The 20,363-nt window shown below is 33.9% G+C and overlaps 4 protein-coding genes across 5 annotated transcripts in view; 3 read left to right on the forward strand and 1 right to left on the reverse strand.

Annotated features, from left to right (window-relative positions):
• Nau (myogenic-determination protein nautilus) overlaps positions 1-6,243 on the forward strand; it is a 63,524-nt gene extending 57,281 nt beyond the window's left edge. Inside the window, exon 5 of the mRNA XM_071705741.1 lies at positions 1,327-6,243. Within this exon, the coding sequence (XP_071561842.1) occupies positions 1,327-1,457 (131 nt within the window). The 3' untranslated portion in view covers positions 1,458-6,243. The remainder of the gene's footprint in view (positions 1-1,326) is intronic.
• Positions 6,244-7,982: 1,739 nt separating this feature from the next.
• LOC139772229 (uncharacterized) lies at positions 7,983-13,031 on the forward strand. Its single transcript, XM_071705738.1, has 8 exons — positions 7,983-8,319; positions 8,752-8,954; positions 9,048-9,204; positions 9,452-9,537; positions 9,604-9,709; positions 9,992-10,122; positions 10,351-10,649; positions 11,059-13,031. The coding sequence occupies exons 1-8, from the start codon at positions 8,244-8,246 to the stop codon at positions 11,195-11,197; spliced, it is 1,197 nt and encodes a 398-aa protein (XP_071561839.1). The 5' UTR covers positions 7,983-8,243; the 3' UTR covers positions 11,198-13,031.
• Positions 13,032-13,300: 269 nt separating this feature from the next.
• LOC139772233 (afadin- and alpha-actinin-binding protein A-like) lies at positions 13,301-16,266 on the forward strand. Its single transcript, XM_071705742.1, has 6 exons — positions 13,301-13,571; positions 14,501-14,644; positions 14,728-14,922; positions 15,070-15,201; positions 15,284-15,395; positions 15,767-16,266. Exons 2-6 carry the CDS (start codon positions 14,507-14,509, stop codon positions 15,973-15,975), a joined length of 786 nt encoding a protein of 261 aa, XP_071561843.1. The 5' UTR covers positions 13,301-13,571; positions 14,501-14,506; the 3' UTR covers positions 15,976-16,266.
• LOC139772230 (uncharacterized) lies at positions 15,448-19,919 on the reverse strand. 2 transcript variants are annotated; one of them, XM_071705740.1, is made up of 3 exons: positions 19,184-19,919; positions 18,432-18,611; positions 15,448-18,010 (listed from the first exon to the last, which is right to left on the reverse strand). In XM_071705740.1, the coding sequence occupies exons 2-3, from the start codon at positions 18,552-18,554 to the stop codon at positions 17,159-17,161; spliced, it is 975 nt and encodes a 324-aa protein (XP_071561841.1). In that variant the 5' UTR covers positions 18,555-18,611; positions 19,184-19,919; the 3' UTR covers positions 15,448-17,158. The 2 variants fall into 2 exon arrangements, with proteins under 2 accessions (XP_071561841.1, XP_071561840.1); XM_071705739.1 differs by having other exon boundaries at positions 19,074-19,919.
• Positions 19,920-20,363: the final 444 nt, after the last annotated feature.

Raw genomic sequence — 20,363 nt, forward strand, 5'->3', positions numbered from 1 at the left:
GTCTATTGTCTTTTCGATATTTTTGTTATGCAAAATATCGACTTGGGCAAACAATTCGCATTTTGTAAAATTGAAAATTAATTACTACCGTCTCTTTTAGGATGGAAGACGGATGGAAAACAAAAATTGAAATTACCTGTCTTCTTTTCATATTTATCGACGCATGTCGGCGCATTCGTCGTTCCAACTAATATTATTAGTTTCGTGCTGTCCATTTTCTTGGTTAAGCTCTTAGCAAATATATCTTTACCTGCACTTTCGTGCCAGCAACACGTCCGAAATGCTGGTGGAGTGTAGGTGGCTAATTAGTCATCAACGCATTCGATGATCTGTCGCGAGATATTTGCACTATCATTAGAGTTAGGGTCGTCAAATATTCGCATATCTAAATATCTTAATATTGCATTTAAAAATCTCTTTTTTTCTGTGCAAATATTTAATCTCCTTTAGTTTTTATATTTTACGTGTATATGTTAGGTTTAATTCTAAATGACTCCAACTTTTTATAGATAATTAACAGATGCCGCAATGTAAAAATGTTACATAAATAGATACATAATTAAAAACTTTTTCTATTCATCTACAAATGTTTCTACAAATATCTAGTACTTTATACAATCGAAATTAGAAGAGAATATATTTTAGCTAAGTAAGTGAGTATTGTTTCTATAGAGATGATTACTTTTTGTATAACATTTATTTTTGATATTGTGTAGTGTGTAATTACACAAATAATATAACCATTATTGTGAATTTATATACTTTCTACGTGGGCGGAAAAATACAAGTCGGACTTAAGACAGAAAGACGGAAGCGCGCATCGGTGCCAAGAATAACGGCTTCAAAGCCCTTAACGTCGCAGTATATAACTTATGCAAATGCTTTCTCCGCGGCGAAGGACAACGAAAAGTGGAAAGAAGAAGCCGTCGTCCCCGGTTACCGTTCGGGAAACGCTCACAATTCATCCGTATCTAGATATACATTACGACGGAGACGTAGAACGGTCAAAGAGCACCTAAAGTTCGCTTAAGCGTAGTTTGTACTTTGCACACAGTGCGCACGTTTGCTCTCATGTTTGCAAGACTACGCTCGTTGCCTCGAGAATTGCGATGATCTTTTTGTGCTAAACGCGGCGTGAAAATGAAGTCTAAGTCTTGCACTGAGAATTTCGACTTGTTAGAAAAGGAATATTCTAACATTCTAACACACAGCAATGCATACGGGATTAAGTGGAGGCGACGTTGTACAAAATAACAAACGCAAAGTGCGCGTGATTTTTTAGGAGAGAGGTATTATTCTAATATCGTTCGTATTTTTATGTTCCAGGTTTCGAGCAGGCCGAGGTGTTGTCCTCGCAAAATAACGGAAGTAGCTTGGACTGTCTCAGTATGATCGTGCAAAGCATAAACGGGCCATTGCAGCCATCATCTGAAAGTCATTATTCGTCTCATCACTGAAATTGTACGGTACCGAGACTTAATCCTTTCGGATCGGTCTTTTTCCTTAGCTCTTACAGCGACAATGTGACATTCGATATTTCGATGCACGTACACGGCCAAAGACTCTCCTCAGAATAATCCTGTCGTATTACGCAGGATGCTCCAAAAATCGTTGAAGGCATAATTTTGGTGATTCGCGGATAAGAACGAGGAGATGAATGATACCTGTATCATTATTAACGAGTCAATAACGAATAATAGCTATATAATTGTATAATTAAAAAAAAAAAGGAACCGTGTGTGTTTCTAAACTCAAAAAAACCCCAGAAAAGAAGTATGTGATTTCTGAAACACCGTATAAATTTTAATCGGCATGCCGAACGCGGACTGGCATTTGATTTTTATCGAAACGAGAATTACGGGCATTGCGAGCGATTAAAAAGTCCAGGAAGTTCGGCGAAAGCACGCAAATATAGTATAGGTTTCCAATTGTTACCGATAAATGCGAGATTTATGCGAGATATCGGAAGCGCTGTGTGGAATAGTCAAATATTTTATCTATACCAAAGGAAAATATCTTAAAGAATAATGTTAGCCTCTCTGCGCGCGCGAGTAACTTGAGATATTGTATAGCTGGTATAACACAAAGTGAACGTGGCGGAGACGAAAATTCATAGCAGGGTAAAAATTTATTACGAGTCATTCGTTGCAACTTTTTTACGATTATTTTAATTTTAAATATTTATGAAGTGAACGGTCCTATTAATGCTTTTTATGAATTAAAAAGATTTGTTTTCAACTTGTCCGCTTTTAGCGATATTGATATTAGCGATATTATAACAAATGTAAAATGCAAAACGACGGGAGTGCCAAAAATATTCTTCGTGCTTCTATATTTCCTTCTTTTTCCCTTACTTTTCCTTTGTTCTCTTCATAACAAACAAATAAAATTTTCTATATTTTTTGCCAGAATAACAATAGGCATCTGATATAGAGGTTTTTCTAATCATATATATTTTCAAGATTATTTTCCCGCATTTACATCGTTTTGCATTTAAAGTCTAAAATTATGAGTCTAGTTACGACGAAAAGCCTTTCTGCCTTATGAAAGTTTTACGTGAGACGTTTGTCTTTCGATATGCTCAACAATCGTCGAATTTTTCATGTGCCTGCAAGCGAGTGTATCGATCACGTAGTACGTAAGTAAGCTTCGTCGATACCGCGATGCTGTAAATATGTGAAACTATAAAGCAATAAAGAGAAACGATAGAAAAGCGCGACTTCTCTCTCGTTAATTTTCGACGCGTTCGCATTTTGCACCGGATTTTCGGGGCGCTCCTTCGTATTCTCTTTAGCTAGCTTTCGTCAGTTAGCTCGCCGAGAGTCATTTATCAGACAGTGGATAATTAATCAGCCGGCTAACTATCACTGCGCTATTAAGGACCACATATTTTAACGCTACGCTCTAGCCGTTACGTGACCGTCATATGTGATTAATGACGTATCGGCGTTGGCGAACATTTAACACGTGTCTCCATTTAACATCTAAACGCTAATCTTTTGGTCATTCTCACTTATAGGTCATTGTAAGAAGAAATTTTAAGAAGAAAACACGAACATCCCACTTCAGTAACATGCGCGAATATATCGTCAAAATCGTTTAAAATGTGTCGGAAAGGCGCCAAGCAGCTTGTTGAAACGACTACGCCTACATTTTCACGATACGCTGCCACTTTAGACTCCATCATATCCGAGGAAAACAAAATAAAATGTCAGCTGTTGCGCCATCGCTTCCACTCCAAGTGTCACTTCCTCCGCATTCTTATACCTAAACGGAAATCTCGAGTGCCTTGAGTGTCGTAAAAACTTTCTTTCTGGCGCACCGCGAAAAGCTGCATCGGTAGATAGTTACATACATATATTGAGCACCGTAAACTTTCGGTACGTATAAATTTTCAGTCGACATAAATAAATCTCCAATCTTCTGTAAATCACGTTAAATGATTATTCAACGGTTCTGATTTTCTAGATATTGAACGTGACGTTATTACATAAAAAATACGTTACACGATAATCTTTATCCCTCACCGTATCATCTTCGATGATAAAAATGATCGATCACCTATTGATTATTTAATTTATATGACGGAATTTGTTTATCTTAGGTAGCCAATAACTTAAAGTAGAGCAAAAATTGAAATTAATTGTATGAATCACGGGTTACGTCTTACATTGTGAAAAGCAAATGCTTCTGCTTCTACTTCACGTTAAAAGCGTTTACGTTACTTTCGTTCGTGCGACCCTTAAGTACGATGCGCTCTTTGACCGGGTCACCGACTGTCGTGTCACTGAGGACAGCTGGAATTGCCAGCGATTTATGAGATACGCACGGAGAGGCGCTTGCTAGCCGTGAAAGCCGTGACACGGGAAATCGGAGCGGAGGGATTGCACAGAGAAAGAGAGAGAGAGAGAGAGAGAGAGAGAGAGAGAGAGAGAGAGAGAGAGAGAGAGAGAGAGAGAGAGAGAGAGAGAGAGAGAGAGAGAGAGAGAGAGAGAGAGAGAGAGAGAGAGAGACCGGACATACTCTACGACTACGGTAAATCCAAAAGCTCGTCAGTGCCATCGCATGGCTTTGCCGGAATATCGGCACGTTTTCAAAACAGGGCACGTCCCACGAGGCACGTCGAATGCATCTGCGCCCATTCGTCACGTCGCGCTATTAACGGCAAATTTAGAATCTCTTATGGGGATTCCTCGCTCTCGTTCTCTCTTTCTTTCCCTGCTTTTCCCATATCCCGTAAAGCACCCTCATATATCGCCCATGTTTTGCCGCGATAGATCGCCACCCGATACCGAGGTCGCTCGGCGCTTCTGAAGGATCCCACAAAATGCTCTGTGTCTTCCTTAAAAAGCACGCCGTGAAGCACGACCTGCAGTTCATACGACGTCGAGCGCGCTTCATTATTCCGAGGCGAGGCTTTCGCAGCCTCGCCAGAACACGCATACAAAAGAAGCGCAGAGATGATTACAATGCAGATGAAAGAGTGTTTTTAACCAGCTGCAGTTTTAATACCTTTTTCTCACAGAGACTGGAGGCAGGTTTTCAACTAGCTGATGCACATATCAATTAGTCTTCTTGGCAGAGATTACATTGCCTCGATCGAGCCATATAACCGCGATCAATGTATTAAAGATATAACTGTAACTCTAGTCTTTCTAAAACGAGACAGGTATACACTCTTAAGCATGTACCGCGTAGTATCTCCAAATTCGAGGTACTGTAATTTAAAAATTTGTACCTCGAATTTGGAGATATTACGCGGTACATGCTTAAGAGTGTATAATCGTGAAAGAAAAAAAGAAGAAGAAATAAGTATTAGAAGTGTAGGCAGAGATAAAGAGAATGATATATATATATATATATATATTTATATATACTTAAAAATTATTAAATTAAATTTAAACAAAATATGGGTTAATTCCCTATAAGAGCGTTACAGATGCAGAGATGAGCAGTTGCTTAAATAGATTAATAGAAGTCATAGACTTGCGGCATTTGGTGGTTCGGTAAATTAAACATTTAGCAAATTCGAAATTGTCTTTCTTTTAGATCGGTCATTTGTCACGCAGTATCGCCAGACATCAGGCTCGGCCGGTGGACTGTCTGTTCGCACGGCTGTTTCTTTAACATGCATATACATTTTCCGGCGCAGATCCGCGTCGAATTTCAAAGCGCTCGCTCCCTGTCTTCCCTCTGGCCAAGTAATCACGCGCGGAAGCTTTCACCGTGCGTTTAATACGCTGGAAAGCGTTTTCCAGATGCTCTCCCTCGTAAAGCATCGAGACACGACCGACGCGTTTGTTTCGCGCAACGTGTCTTCCGCCCGCGATATACCGTCCCGTTCGTTTCCGTGATGCACGTTTAGCGAACGTTGTAATTACTTATTTAATCCATTGAATGGGACCGCTGCCGACGGGATATCTGGCTTAAGGGAATTCTGCTGTGCATTTACAATCTGGGTTCTTCCCCGGGGAATTGATATCTGTTGCATCTCTACTAGTAGACATGAATCTCTTGGAACAATTCTACGGAGACTGGCGATAAATTAGAAGATTTCTTGTAACCAGATCTTTAAAATCTACGAGTTTTAGAATAAAAGTATATTACGCATTTAATTATATTGCCAATTTGTATTAATATGTTACTGAAAGTAGAAATAAGCAAAATTTTAGTACAAAAAGTTTTGACAAAAATCAATTCTTACTTTTTTGTAAATTAATCGGAGTTGTTGGGATTATTTAAATATACAGGTAATTAAATTTAGCAATTTACTAAATCAGGATAAAAGGATCCTCCGTAGATTGTTATTTGACAAATTATTTTAATATTGTTTTCATGATTTATTTAACTTGCCGAAACTGAGTTCCACGATACCACGTATAGCGCCTGCAGTGTTCTAATACTCTACGAAACATGCAGATAGTTGAGCTAACGTATATTACAACACAATGACACAGTGAAGCTCTCAACTTCGGCTCAACATCTGTTGACCCCCCTGCAGCGCGCGACCCTTTAGACTCCTCGAGAACTTTGATATCTCGAGGGTCCCTTCGTAACAAGTGCGCACTCCACCACCACCCACCGTGGAGATGAACCGATGTATCGGAAGCGTTTGGTGCAAGAAGAATAGAGGGGCGTCAGTTTGCGGAAGATTGCCGAGCAATGCGATATGTAAACGCTTTCATGATAGGCGTTTCAAGTTTTTCCTTATATATAGTAAAAATAAAAGACATAAATACTGTACTTTCTCATTATTTTAATATATTTGTCTTAATGTGTATATGTTCGGAGATTTATATATATTCTTTATATAAATCTTGAAAATTTTTAAAGAAAATATATAAAATGCAAAAATAAATTAAATTCTTTAGATTGTGCTGTTTATTCAAAAACAATGTTGAGGCGATTTTTTTTCGATGACTTGAGAGATACACATATTTCTCGCTGAAATAGCTTTAAAAGAAGTTACATAGATTATCTAAAAAGAAGTCTAAAAACTTTATTCCAAAGATTTTTGTTAATTAGTTTATTTATTTAAAAAAATTAATAATATAATGTTAAGGTTTCTCGGATATAAATGTGTCAATAAATAATTTTCTAAAGCAGTAAATAATTTTCAATGAAAGGAAGATATTTTGCGTGTTTCCATTTGGCGCTTAATCTATAAGGGAAATAAATATTAAAAATGCGAAATTATATTGCGATTTTTTGTGTAATACATGACACGGTTGTGTAAAATTCGTTGGTGACGTTAAAATAAATCACGTAAGCATTTTTGCGATTTATAAAACTATATTTTTAGCTCTCTCAGAGAATAGCCGTAATTAGAGAGAAAGCAACAAAACATATACGGGAGTTGCCCAACATTAGCCAAAAATATCCATGTCGCGAGTGTAAGAATAGTTTGGGACGACATAAATATTTTCGGAGTTACTGACCCGTCAAAACTCTCCAGAACTTCGTCGAGAGGCTGAGGCCTTGTAAGTATCGGCATCTCACGCAATCGGCACCTCTCGAAAAATATACTTTAGTTCTAACTCTACATGACATGTACGTTATTTCATCACTTCTTAATATATTTCTTGATAATGTACAATTTTTTTCCTTATTTCTTTTTTGAATGATTATATTTGCATGCAAAATTATGCTATTCTTTTTCTTTAGATGCATGAGAAATACTTTACTATATGTACATATTCTGTCGTATTAATGTAGACATATATCATAATGGACGTGATATATGTATAATAGCATACAAATTTAACATTTTTTTTACATTAATTTGCTAATTATTGTACTTCGGTGAATTGCAACTTATATTCCGTCTCTGCCATATCAAAAGAATTAATCTGTTCTAAAAGTACTGTTAAGACGCACATTTAAGAACTTGTGAATAGAGATATATAACATAATATAATTATTGTAGAATATTTATAATTGTATATATATAAATCATTGCAAAATAGAAATAAAGATATATATATTATAATAAAGAAAGATGTATTCAGAAGCAATAATAATAAATAAAAATAATTATATATTGTACATAGATTATTAAAATAATTCTTGCATTTGGAAAATATGATAAACTGCAAATACAAAAATTAATGTTCAATTAATCTATAAATCAAGGATCTGCTTAACAAAATTTATAAATTAACATTTTAATACAGAAAATAAAATTATGTAAGTTATATTAAAGCTATTATTAAAGGTGTGTGTGCCCGTAATTTCTAGAATATTTAAGATCGTGGTTCTTCGGACTCGTTACAACCGTTAGAATCGTAACGAACGGTAGGAATGTGGAAGATTTCACGCTACATTCATTCAAACGGTGTTTACAAATATATACATTCTTCTTGTATCGGTACTTTTTCTACATAGATCATATCACGCGGCGGGCCGTGCTTACGAATTGACGGAATTTTCCAGGCCATTGCCGGAACGTACGAATGGGGGTAGGTCGTATCGTCGTGTGATGAATCGACTCTCATTCTTCGGTATACCGTTCGAGAGTGCGAACGTCGGTCTGAATCATGTCTGAACTTACAATCACAGCAGCAGGACTGCAGAACTTTTACAAAAGTTAAATTTTCTAATAAGACACATATCGCGTACAAGTGCAAAATTGTTAATAAACGTACTCACTCGTGTAAAATTACAAGTTTCTCGGAGAAGCAAGTTTAAATTCAATAATTATCTTTTTAATAATCAGACATGAAACTTAATAATTAAACGTAGAAATGGAAGAAACGGTGGCATTGATCAAGTCGTGCATAATTTCGAAGAAAGGCGGCGTGCCAATTGAAGATCTAAACGGTGAGTATTATTATTCTTTGTATTTAACTAATATTTCGATTTATAAAATGATGTGAGAGAAAGAGAATGTACTTTGTTAAGAAATATCAGTATATTGAATATAAACTATTAAATAATACCTCACTGATTTCTTTAGATACTAATAACTCAGAGATTCTATAATTTTAAAATTCTTAAATTCATAAATTACTTTTATTTGTTTAAATAAGATTTGTGAGTTCCTCTTGCAATTAAATTTCATACAAGCTCACTTCCTTAAGATTAATTTAACATAAAAATCATCGAGATAAAAATTACATTAAAATAAAATGTTGTAAAATTATTACAATAAGAAAACGTTTTTATTATTCAAATTTTTTGATGAAATATTATTCAGAGAATTTTATACTGTAAAATCATAAATTTAAGAATAAGAGAATGCTGCTTTTGCAGATGAGTTTCAAACTGTCGTCGGAGAATCTATTCCGTATCGTAGATTGGGATTCTCAAGTCTTCGTGCGCTTTTGCAAACTATAGACGGTTTGGAAACAACTTGGAATGATTTCGGCGAAGAAACGTTAAGAATAAACGATTCTAAGATTTCTCATATCGACAGACTTATACGAAGGCAAAAAGTAGATTATTCAAAGACAAGAGTACGTTCATGGCAATTTGTATTACAATAATAACATAAAGTCAATACAATAATTATATATATTGAAAAAATCAATAACAACACTTTATTTCAGAATAAATACTATAAACAATTTATGCGAAATGATGGCAATCTTAGATACAATAATGATGAACGTAGAGAAAAGAACAGATTAATTTATAATACCAATCGCGCCAATAGACGAAATCAAGATCTCACTCGTCGTCGTAACCCAAATTTATTTGGAACCAGTAAGATATTCAATCCATTTTAAATCTCTAAAGAGAGATAATAGTATTTTACATTTTACGAAGTTTTTATTTAATTTAGTTTTCGCTTGCGCTCTCAGAAACAGCGCTCTTTATATTTAACTCTGTACTTCACAATTAAAAATTTTATGTTTTAATTTCATTGTCGCACAAGTCATTTGGAATAATACCAGCGATCGTGTTTTATAAAAAAGATATTTTTTAAAATAAATAAATTGCTTTACTTTAGATGGCGTGTATAAAAATAACTTCTTGAATAGAGAAGCAGAAAATCATCATCCGGTAGTAATAGAAACAAATGAAGTGAAGAAACAAGTGAGTGTAACTTTCTGAAAAGTATTACAAAGTATTATTTAATCTGTTATGTTAATATTATATTAGGACAGCATATATGAACCTGTCGCAAACGGCCGACAATTACTTGGTGACGATTTCTTCCTACAACTTGCAATACGAAATCTTCATCATTCTATTTGGAGATACAAGGGTACGAGGTCGCACACAAAAGTTTTCCTTACAAAATTTCCAGCAAGTTCTGTTTATATTGAAATCCACGCGTTGGCTTCGTTATATAATTCCTATTTCTTTTCCACTCAGAAAAAGTAACTCCGCGTTTCTTATTTAATTAAAATTATTATTACTTTATCAAAGTAGTTAATGCGCAATAAAAAAGTTAAAATACGATAACTTTCAAGATAGATAATAAATATGTTTCAAGTTAAGATAAAAATTGTGGATTTTGTATTTCTCATTATTTTACACTTTGCAGATAGCTTAGCATTGCACTGTGGATTGTGTATCTCCGGACAGACTATTAGCGACTGTTCTCGAGCTTTGAGGAATATCAGTTCCATCTCCAATCGTGTTGTGATTCTGCTTGGCTCGGTTGATGTTTACAACGTAAGTTAATTTGGCTTTGCCCTATCTTCGGCGTGTCCGGGTCGCACACGACTAAACGTATCGAAAAGTAAATTGAATATAAATATTAATGCCAACTTGTGTTTATTGAAATCTCAGATAAAAATTATCTTAATAAGAAAACCTTTGAATAAATTTAAGCTTGTTATTTACTTGCATTTGAACAACGTAACCAGATTTTTACTATTTTCAATATTCGATTCTTTTCAGAACGCCACTTGCGACGAGATGATAGAAGATATGACGGAGCTCTTGCAAGTTCTTCGGTCTAAATTTCATCTTTCTAACACAGCCATCACTATCTGTACTCTTCCACCTTTGGCTAATATCAGCATCTATTCTTATCAGAAACAAAGCATGGCGCTCCTTTCCTTCAACAATTGGATAAGATCTCTGGCGGATGATCCGTCTACAAGAGATACCTCTTTTGTCAACTATCCTGTAATAGATTTGTACGCAAAGTTCTGCCTTGACGAAACGTACGTCACAAATTACGACTGGTTTCAAACGTAAGTACATCAGTTTTAGATATTCAGACATTCAGTTTAGATTTACTTTTCTTTTATGCTTTTCTTTTATCAGTTTAATTCTTTCGTCTGTTTAAAATTGATTATTTCCCTAATTGTCAAAATGTTAAAAGTTTTCGAATTATAATTGTTTAAAAATAAATTGGTTTCTTGAAATTTAAGTTCTTTATGAAAAAATAAATGACAAACTTTCTTGATTTCTGAAATCTTATTTGATTTCAAATAAACCTCTCGTTTATACAGAATTTTAATTTGACTATTTTAACTTGGTTACAAAGAAGTTTAATGTTAAAAGAAAGATTTTATTGAAAGACAAATTCCAATTACCTATATTTCTCACTTATAGTAATTAATTTTTTATTTCTCATACAATGCGTTTACTGATTTTTAGCCAAGCGCGTAGAGTGTCCGGCACTAAACATTCCTATGTGCTGTGGAATGACATAGGACGGATGCGAGCTATGGACCTCATCTGCGAAGAGAAAAATACGGATCGCTCCAGAAGTCCCAGCTCATTGTCGATGCAATGAGCTAACTGGGATCTTCCGTTATATACATATGATGAACGCCGTATAAGAAAAGAAGCAGAACGGTACACGATGGAGGGCCTTATTCGCCGTTGACGGCGAAGAACGCTTTATTGAGGATCCTCCAAGGTGTACCCTTCCGCTTCCTTCGTAGATGTGTGCCTAAATACCGCAAACACGTCCAGATCACATTTATGTCTGAGCCTATTCTGTCTATGAAGAAAAAAAAGTTGTATAACGCCGTCCGGATAAATCGCTTCATCGCGTCTAATCAAACGGTTGTTTTGCGCGAGAGATTGGTTCAACGAACAATAACCGGATATACGGTCCCTGCTTTGTCACAAAGATAACTAGAAGCAGGGCGAGGTAATACATATGTCTTTTGTATACATACGTAGTATACAAATGTAGTTTAAATTAAATCTTTGCTTTCAAATAGATACAAAGCTAACCGTCAAATTTAATTTCGTTTGTTCGCGTCTCAAGGAAATGGCCGTTGACGCAGGCTTTAAATTCACGCGAAGTATTAAGATGTATTCTGTTCATCGCATTCCTTTGTCACGTGTTTAAGAATAACTTTTCTCCGAATATATAGTTTTCAACGTAGATTTCATTAATTACTAATCTTAAAACTTCACGATTTAAACTTTATCCGTTTCGTGGCATTGTGGAAAAGATTAAACGAAAGTTCGATAACAAGTGTTTAAGTACATTGAAAAAGTATAGTACATTTTTATAATTAAATGCGGGTAATTTAAAAATGACACAAATACTCTTTTGGAGAAATCTTAACGTTTCCTAATGAGCAGCAGGAATGCAGCAGCGAACTTTAATCGCATCCCTTGTCACATGTTTAAGATTAACTTTTCTCCGAATATATAGTTTCCAACGTAGATTTGATTAATTACTGATCTTAAAACTTTTAAGTTCAAGAGTTTAAATAGCAGTCATACAACATTAATACAAAGGATTCATAAATTTTCCCTATTGGTTTCTGAACGTCAAAATTATTATAAATTTAACAAAAAGTCAGTCACTGTTAAGAAATTATCGGCCATATTTCGTGAAACATGATCAAACGAAATTAAATGAATTATTACAAATTATGTAATATATAGATAAATTCTTGCAAAGAAATTAATCATGAGAAGGAATTATTATAGAGGTACAGGTCATATAGTGTTTCTTTGTGTGTGTGTATGTAAATCATTTAATTATTCGAAATATTAGCTTTTATATACTGTTCTGTATCTTAATATACATTAGCGTTTTATATACTGTATTTAATATACGCAAGCAAGTTTAAAAAATACAATGTTAAATTAAAGAAATTGAATAGTAAATTAATTTCATAGTCAAATGAAATTAAATTATTTAAATGTGATTATTATTAAAATGAAAATTGCGAAAGAAAATTTATGGAATGGGCAAAATAATTGATTTTCAAAATCAATTTTTTGATTTAAAAGGAATTAAGATTTAAGAAGAATAGTCTTCATAGTTTAAAAAGTGGTCAACTTTTAATTCAAAGTTTATAAATTAGGAAACGGAAATGTGTTTTCCAGTTAATCTTGAATAACTTTAGGAATGAATGCGAGAAGTTTTTTAGCGAGAAGAAAATACGTGTTTATTAATACATTGAGACGTGCAATTAAACAAATTGTGATAATAATTGCTAGAAGAATGTAACTAATATCATAATAATAATATACTAGCGATATATATGTATAAATTCAATTTGTAATTTTGATATTGTATATGATAAATAAGTAGACACGCGTCAAATTTATGTAATAGGGTGCACGTATTGTGATCAATAAATCACGAATACCTATAATTCATTTACTTTTCTTCTTCTATAAAGCCCGATTTAAAAAAATATATATATAATTCGTGTTAGAGATTTTACAGGATAGAATTCTACCTATAACTATTAAATTATTTAAGGAAATAATTAAAAGTAGGAAATTATAGATTCTTTCTTCTAATCAAAAATCAAAGATGACATCTCTTCTTAAACTTAAAACTTTTAAGTGTCAATAATTACTTTATTAAAATCAATAACCTGCTATAAAATCTAGCTTTATTTAAAAGTTGTACACATTCTTTTTTTTAATAAATAACTTGTATGTCTTGTTTGATTGTAAAATTGCTGTGATATTCGGCGTATTTGAAAATCTATTTGAAAATGAAAACGAGAGAAAGGAATCTACATGCGCGGGAGAGGGTAAAGTTTAGGTTTAGATTTCGGTTAGTGATCGTAGGTCGTAGGATTTGTAGGGGGTTGTTGTGTGTGAGTGCAGGAGAAACAGAGAAAATAACAAAACTATATTCTTGCAATGAAATAAGGACATTATAATAAAATAAGAGTGCTATTGTAAGTATAAAAATATGAAAAAGAGACTTATTAGAAAATTAATTTAGCTGAAGATGAAATATCTAGGGAAGAGATATATGTTTGAAAAAGGGAATAATCATTGAGGTTAGGAATTACAGAGAGCAGATCAATCTCCTTAGGGTAATTGTGCAAATATAAACACTCTATTTGAATAATATAAAGCGGTTGGAAAAATAAATATTAATATTAATATCTCTGCAACAAATACACATTATTTGTCTCGTCATAGTATCGGTGTAATATCAGAAAAATTTATAATTCTTTAGTATGTTTATCTTTCGATAAAATGATATTCATATTAAAGATAATGTAAGTGATTATTGCTCAATTATGCTTGAAAAAGCCGGTTACTTCAGTAAAGAATAAGATGTAGCATATTTCTGCGGGTTTGTTATTACATTCGTATATACTTTGCATATGACATGAGTCGCTTAATAATATAAACAATCGACGTTTAATTGGGGACAGTCGGAAGTATCTGTAACGATCCGAGAGAAGAGCGGTTATAAAATAGAATTTATCACGTTTAATGTTTTTAAACAACTTAAAAAATGAGATGTGATGAATGTTGAAATACAAAGTGCTTAAAAGTAGTTAAAAGACAATTGTAAAACAATTCTATTATAAGTTATAATTTATAATAGAGAGATAAATAATATTTCTCGATACGCAGCATTTAAAAAAAAGATTTTATATAAGATTTTACTATAATAAAAGAGGAACTAGCATTAGAATTTGTTCTATGAAGTATTAAATTGCGGATGTAATTAATTTTTGTTTGTGTGAGTTTGCTTTATTTGCTTTGTAGTTTGCTTGAAACAATTGAATATTACTTGTTAATTTTAAAAAAGACTGAAAAATTTATTTTACTCTCGATATACACCCTAATGATTAAAAAATATGTGCAGATAAATATGAGTGCAATTTCCAACGGTACTCACCCAAAGAGGGATTTGAGAAGTATCCTTGCTGAACGGAACGACTTTATTAGCGAAGAAACTGTATTCTGTAAACAGGACAATTTAGAACAGTCTTTGCATATACTGAATGAAGTAATGAGATAGATGTAGCCAATAATTTTATTAAAATGTGCATAAGTATATACACATATATTGATTGATGTCTAAATCTATAGGAATTTGAGTCATTCGGTATCCCACCGGTAGCCATAGGCAATGATCGGCAAAGCGCAGAATCGTTGAAAAAGCTATGTGTACAAGTGATAAATGCCACTTGGAAGTTGATACATAAGCATAGATACTTAATGCGGTTACACGATCAATTGAGTGATTTAAATCAGAGAACTGTTAATGATAATGTTACTCTTAAGGTGAGTTTGCTTTTACTTATAAAACATGTATAAGTACTGAGATATTTTGTATTTTTCCACGCTGCACAGTAAAATGATTGGTAAGTATGTGTGGAAATTATGTACTGCTTATAAAATTATAATATTTAATAACAAATGTATGGACAGAATCATATAAAGCGCTTGAAGGAAGACTTACAGAAGAAGGAACATACAATATGTAAAGTAGAGGAGAGAGAAAGGAGACTTACTGTTAAATGTGAGGATGCATCACGCGAGCTGAAGCAGGAAAAGGAAGAGGTAATTCAATTTATGTAGAATATGCTTATACAGATTGATTTGAATAATATACAAAAACTGAAGTTAAATGTCTGATTCACAGATACGAAAGCTAAAGAAACAAGCTCAGTTTAAAGAGACTCAACATGAGCACGAAATAAGAAGAATCACGCAGAATAGTCAGAAGCTCCAAGAGCAGTTACAAAAATCTGCTGGTTAGTACTTAACATGATTTTAAGCTAATTATTCTTATTAAACGTACGACTATTTGTGTGTTTTTTTAAATATTTATATAATATGTATCATAATATACAGGATACTTTCTGAGTTAGTTAACGATCTTAGTTAGTTGATGAAATACAGTTTTATTATTCTCAAGTAAAATTCTTCGTGCGCAAAAATAAATACAGCCAGTTTAACTTGGCTGCATTATGAATTGATTATATTGGCCAGGAGTTAGTATACTCTAAATATTTTGTATATGCATTACATAGAATTTGATGCTTAGTACATAACGCAATTATGGCTACAAATATACCTATGTGATAAAAATCGAGAGATTTTAATGATTTTTTGGCCCATACAGGTTCTTTTACACCAAGAGACAAATTATTACAAAAAATGCATGAGAAGGAATTAACTGCATACAAGAAAACCATTTGCCGTTTGGAAGAAAACAATAGGCAGATGTTGCAAGAAATCAATAATCTGAAGGAAGCTCTGGAGTTACATAAGATCGGAATTGATTTACATATCGAAGCATCTGGAGAAGCATGGGCCAATGTAGATACTTGAACATAAAATATAATTGATATTTATAATTTATTCATATCTTAGACGTATAGGAAAAAAGTGCATACAATTGCTAGAAATATGTATAGTCTTAGAAACAGCGATACGGAATTTTGTAGTAATATTTATTTTGTTCTATATAATCTGTAATTGTTCTATAATTTGTAACCAGAGAGCTTTTTGTATTTTGAATAAGTTTCGTTATTTTATGTATTGATGCGTATTAGAGAAATTTTGTTTAATTGTAAGTTTTTTTTGGATTGAATAAAGGTGCTTTGTGATTCCCTAAATGTATATATACATTTCGTATTTTGACATAGATCTATTCTCTAGCAAAAAATAGCCTGAGAGTGGACATGCCCGCGTTTTAAGTGGAACTCGTCCACTAGCGCTTCTATATGCACAAAATGTGTATATCAATAAGATTTTTTTGGTGTGTTTTGCACAAAACTATTAAAATAGAAAGTATACTTGACGCTTAAAAAAACATTACTCCCATTTTAGCTATTATTTTTATAATGGATTGTTACGTACTTACATTTTGGGTATGGCACGGAATAGAATCAAACAATCGTGTACGTAACGTGGAACAGAACTGTAGACATAGCGTGTTACCCACTGGAAATATCCGTAGCTACGTAATTCAGTGTGCATATTTTATACAAATAGAGACGAATGTGAATGGGTTGCATATAAAGTGTGAATACGTTACTCTCAGGCTGCTCTTTAGCTATTTTTTTTTACTCTTTCTATACATACAATTGTAATTGAATACGTAATTACATTTTTTAAATAAGGATGATAAAAATATAATAAATAGTTAAGAAATAGTTAAAAAAAAAAACAGATTTTCAAATTGGAAAACCTAATGTAATAAGAAAATAATTCGAAAATTTGGTAATTATGTTTTTCTCTGTAATCCACAAAGGAAAGCCAAGTGATTATGTTATGACAATGCAATCTTGATTTGATTTTTTATTCTTTGAGGGATGCAAGTACCATAATTTATTTATCGAATGTTATTTTTGGATTTATCTTGGATTCTTATTTCTTCATTTTATACGTTATTCATCATTTCATGTTTTGATATATCGAGTCAAGATTCGATTGATTTTTCACAGATCGATTTCATCTAACCAGACTCAAATTATAAGACCGTTTTCATTAGTGTCGCAGCATGAACGCATCAAATATAACATATAATTATGGTTAACAAGAAAATGTATATTAGGATAGCCGCTTGATACGGAGCCTGTCCGCTGCTCTTTGAACATTTGCAGTTGCCCGCTTTGCAGACCGTGTTGTTCCGAATCGTTAGGCTTTCCGGTCCCCCAGGTTGATCACCTCCCGGATACGCTATCTCATTCGGCAATCTGTTGTCGGTGCTATTGATGTGTTTCGAACTGAGCCTCAGGGTGCTCTTGCCATCCGCGCAAATGCCATTTATCACGATGGCGTCCGTGGTGACCAGGTTCATGCTCACGTTCGAGAAGATGCAGTTCCTCACGATAGCGACGGTGCCTTGGATAGACATCAGCCCCGGTTTCTGCATCTCAAACTTGGAGCCAGTGATCTCGATCTTGTCGAAATTACCAAAGTTCAAGATTTCCTTGGCATTACGTAGCTCACTGTTCACTATGCGCAATGTCGCGCCTTTCTCGGAGACATTCAGAAAGTCCACTCGCTCGATCGTAACGTTCATCATGATGAAGTGCGACACGTTGATGCAAAAGAACTCTTCTTCGAGGCTCTCGATGAGCGCGTCTTCGATCGCGAGTGTGTCGATAGCTATCAGATTCGTGAACGTATGGTTCGCAATCTTTGGTATCCGGCCGATGTTCGAAAGCTTCAGCAGTTTCACGCGGTTCGACGTAAAGAAGACCTCGAAGTTGAGGTTGCCGCTGATATTCTGAACTATCATCTCCTCGAGATTGCTCGCCTCCGGAAAACTGGAGTAATGGAGGTTCGCTGAAACGCATCCTGTGACAGACACGCTAGTAATGTTCTTGTAATTGTATTCCTCTGGTAGGAGAAATTCCTGAAAAATCAGAACCATCAATCAAGTGCACACACTGTATCCCTACCTATTTTACGTCAACTTATTTTGCGTCCTTGTATGTTTAACGGACGCTTTATTACCAGCACTTTTTACGAAGAGATAGCGATATCATCCAGTCATACACAGTACTAAATAGTACAAGGACGCAAAATAAGTTGACGTATATTATTTTAAAGCTAATAAAAAAATAGAATAAAAGGAAAGAGGATTTAAAATTGAGTACAATCAAAAGTTTAATTGCAATTCAAAACCTACTGAGCAAAAAAACAATCGACATTCAATACATCTGCGAAAATTGGCAATTTACTTCAAGATCATTCCATGTAGAAACATTTGTTCGAACCCGAAACCAAAGGACAGAGATTATTACGATATGACATGGAAGTATTAGTCAGCATACCTCGTTTCCGATGCAACTACACGTAATCCTGCTTTCATTGTGAACTTGACATTGTTTGTTGATATTATTCGCAGTCGCGAACAATGCCGCAGTGAGTATTACAACGAGTAGGGTCGCTCCCATATTCAGCACATACACGCTATATCTGTGTATAAAATCTCACCGTCGATTGTGTTTGCACTGAAATTAGAAAGGGAAATTAGAAAGGGAATGTTTTGTTTCAGATTGATAAAGATACGATCCTATGACTAAAAATGGATTTTTCTTTTTAAACAGTTATTTCTAATCAAATGCAGATATACATTCAAAATAAATAATAATTATTGCAAATGCACACACACAGATTAAAGACAAATATATTAATCAATCACAAATTGTATTTTAATATAATTCTATTGAATTTAATGCTTATTTTGGATAAAGCAGACGATATTTTTGTGGGACAGCACAAAGATGAAGTCGAAGAAACTAATTCCAAGAAAATCAATAATGTTATTATTAATGTTAAGCCAAAAATTGTTTTTAGATAAACGCACTTCTTCTAGATTGACTTCCCTTCAAACACAAGTAAAATACACTAGTTCGCGGAGTAAAAACTCCAAGACGAATTTTTTGACGTTAATGAATACGTATAAAAGTTACCAGTCTCAATAAATCCGACTTTGAAGCCAAAAAATAAGAAAGAAACGCTCTCATATTTTCGAACTTGGTGGTTTTCCGCACGGTAAAACTTTTTAGATTTTTTTTCTCGCCTTTTCCTTTAAAAATTCCCCCATTCGCGCTTTCTACGAGTTCTTTCCTCTTGGCACTTGGTACACTAGTCAGATTTCAAGTTTCCGGTGATGTTTCGGCGACGTTTCCTGTCGGTGGATCCTTTGTCGTTACAAGAAGAAATCACCGGAACAGCAAGCACTTCCTCGATGTTGAACGTATCGTAACGATAGCAGACAATGACTACTTTCGGGTATCGCATTCAGCCGACGGATGAATCCACAGTCGAGTGCGCGATTAAGATAGACAGTTCTTTCGCGCCGCTTTTTTATGGTGATTGACACCGTAACGTGCTATTTAGTAAATATATTCCGGTAGCCGTGGAGTCCAGGGTTTGGCACGCTCGCTGATATTACAATATAGTCGGCAGCCCGACAATACTAGCGCGTTTGTGCTGCACGGTGAGAGAATGCACCGGATAAACGCGGTCAGTGCGGCAGAGAATATCTAAGAACTACCACGATAAGTTGCGATATTAACTGCTCTGATAACGTTTATTGTGATACACCATCCTAATGGCTACAAAGTTGCATCATAATTGTAGGCTTTGATGTTATAATGATACAGAATATTGGATACAGAGAATGGTTCAGAATATTTTAGATTTAGAAACTTAGTGTTTGTTTTACTTTAGCGATGGATAATAAAATATTATTCTTTAGCTAATTTCCAGTAGATCTTACTTTTTAATAGAAATTTAGTTTAGGACTTAATTTAAGAAAGATGGATGTATGTAATATGAAGCATGTAACGTTATATGAAATTATAAAAAATAATATTCCATTTTCTTAAATTTATCTTTTGTAATGAAGTATAAATCCGGATAAACAAATTAAATCAATTTTGTTCCGCTTTGAAATTCTGATAACACGGAAAATCGTAAGTATTTCGACATTTTTATTAAAAAAACAAGTAATAAAAATCAATTTTGGATTGGTCAACAGAAATTGAAGAATAACCTATGAAATAGATGAGATATAACTTACATTTATATTATACGATAAACAAAGATTTATTGATTGATTTTTGTCTGTCATGTATTATTTTATATGGCTATCTTTTTTTTCATAATGAGAGTTATCCGTGAGAAGGCTTCGGTATAATAACATTCAAAGTAATTATCGCTTCTGCATTTCTTACGTGGTTATTGTTAATATAAAA

This window comes from Temnothorax nylanderi, unplaced genomic scaffold, assembly GCF_030848795.1.
Source record: "Temnothorax nylanderi isolate EJ_2023f unplaced genomic scaffold, tnyl_v1.0 TNYL_tig0047_pilon, whole genome shotgun sequence".
NCBI classification, from domain to species: domain Eukaryota; kingdom Metazoa; phylum Arthropoda; class Insecta; order Hymenoptera; family Formicidae; genus Temnothorax; species Temnothorax nylanderi.

What these genes read in the sequence shown, in the direction of transcription:
- LOC139772229 (XM_071705738.1), top strand. Translation starts at nt 8,244, where the DNA reads ATGGAAGAAACGGTGGCATTGATCAAGTCGTGCATAATTTCGAAGAAA. An exon ending in CAAATGAAGTGAAGAAACAA is followed by an intron (nt 9,538 to 9,603) that starts GTGAGTGTAACT and finishes ATATTATATTAG; the next exon opens with GACAGCATATATGAACCTGT. An exon ending in AATTACGACTGGTTTCAAAC is followed by an intron (nt 10,650 to 11,058) that starts GTAAGTACATCA and finishes ACTGATTTTTAG; the next exon opens with CCAAGCGCGTAGAGTGTCCG.
- LOC139772233 (XM_071705742.1), top strand. Translation starts at nt 14,507, where the DNA reads ATGAGTGCAATTTCCAACGGTACTCACCCAAAGAGGGATTTGAGAAGT. An exon ending in TGAAGCAGGAAAAGGAAGAG is followed by an intron (nt 15,202 to 15,283) that starts GTAATTCAATTT and finishes TCTGATTCACAG; the next exon opens with ATACGAAAGCTAAAGAAACA. An exon ending in GCAGTTACAAAAATCTGCTG is followed by an intron (nt 15,396 to 15,766) that starts GTTAGTACTTAA and finishes TGGCCCATACAG; the next exon opens with GTTCTTTTACACCAAGAGAC.
- LOC139772230 (XM_071705740.1), bottom strand. Translation starts at nt 18,554, where the DNA reads ATGGGAGCGACCCTACTCGTTGTAATACTCACTGCGGCATTGTTCGCG. An exon ending in GTAGTTGCATCGGAAACGAG is followed by an intron (nt 18,011 to 18,431) that starts GTATGCTGACTA and finishes CTGATTTTTCAG; the next exon opens with GAATTTCTCCTACCAGAGGA.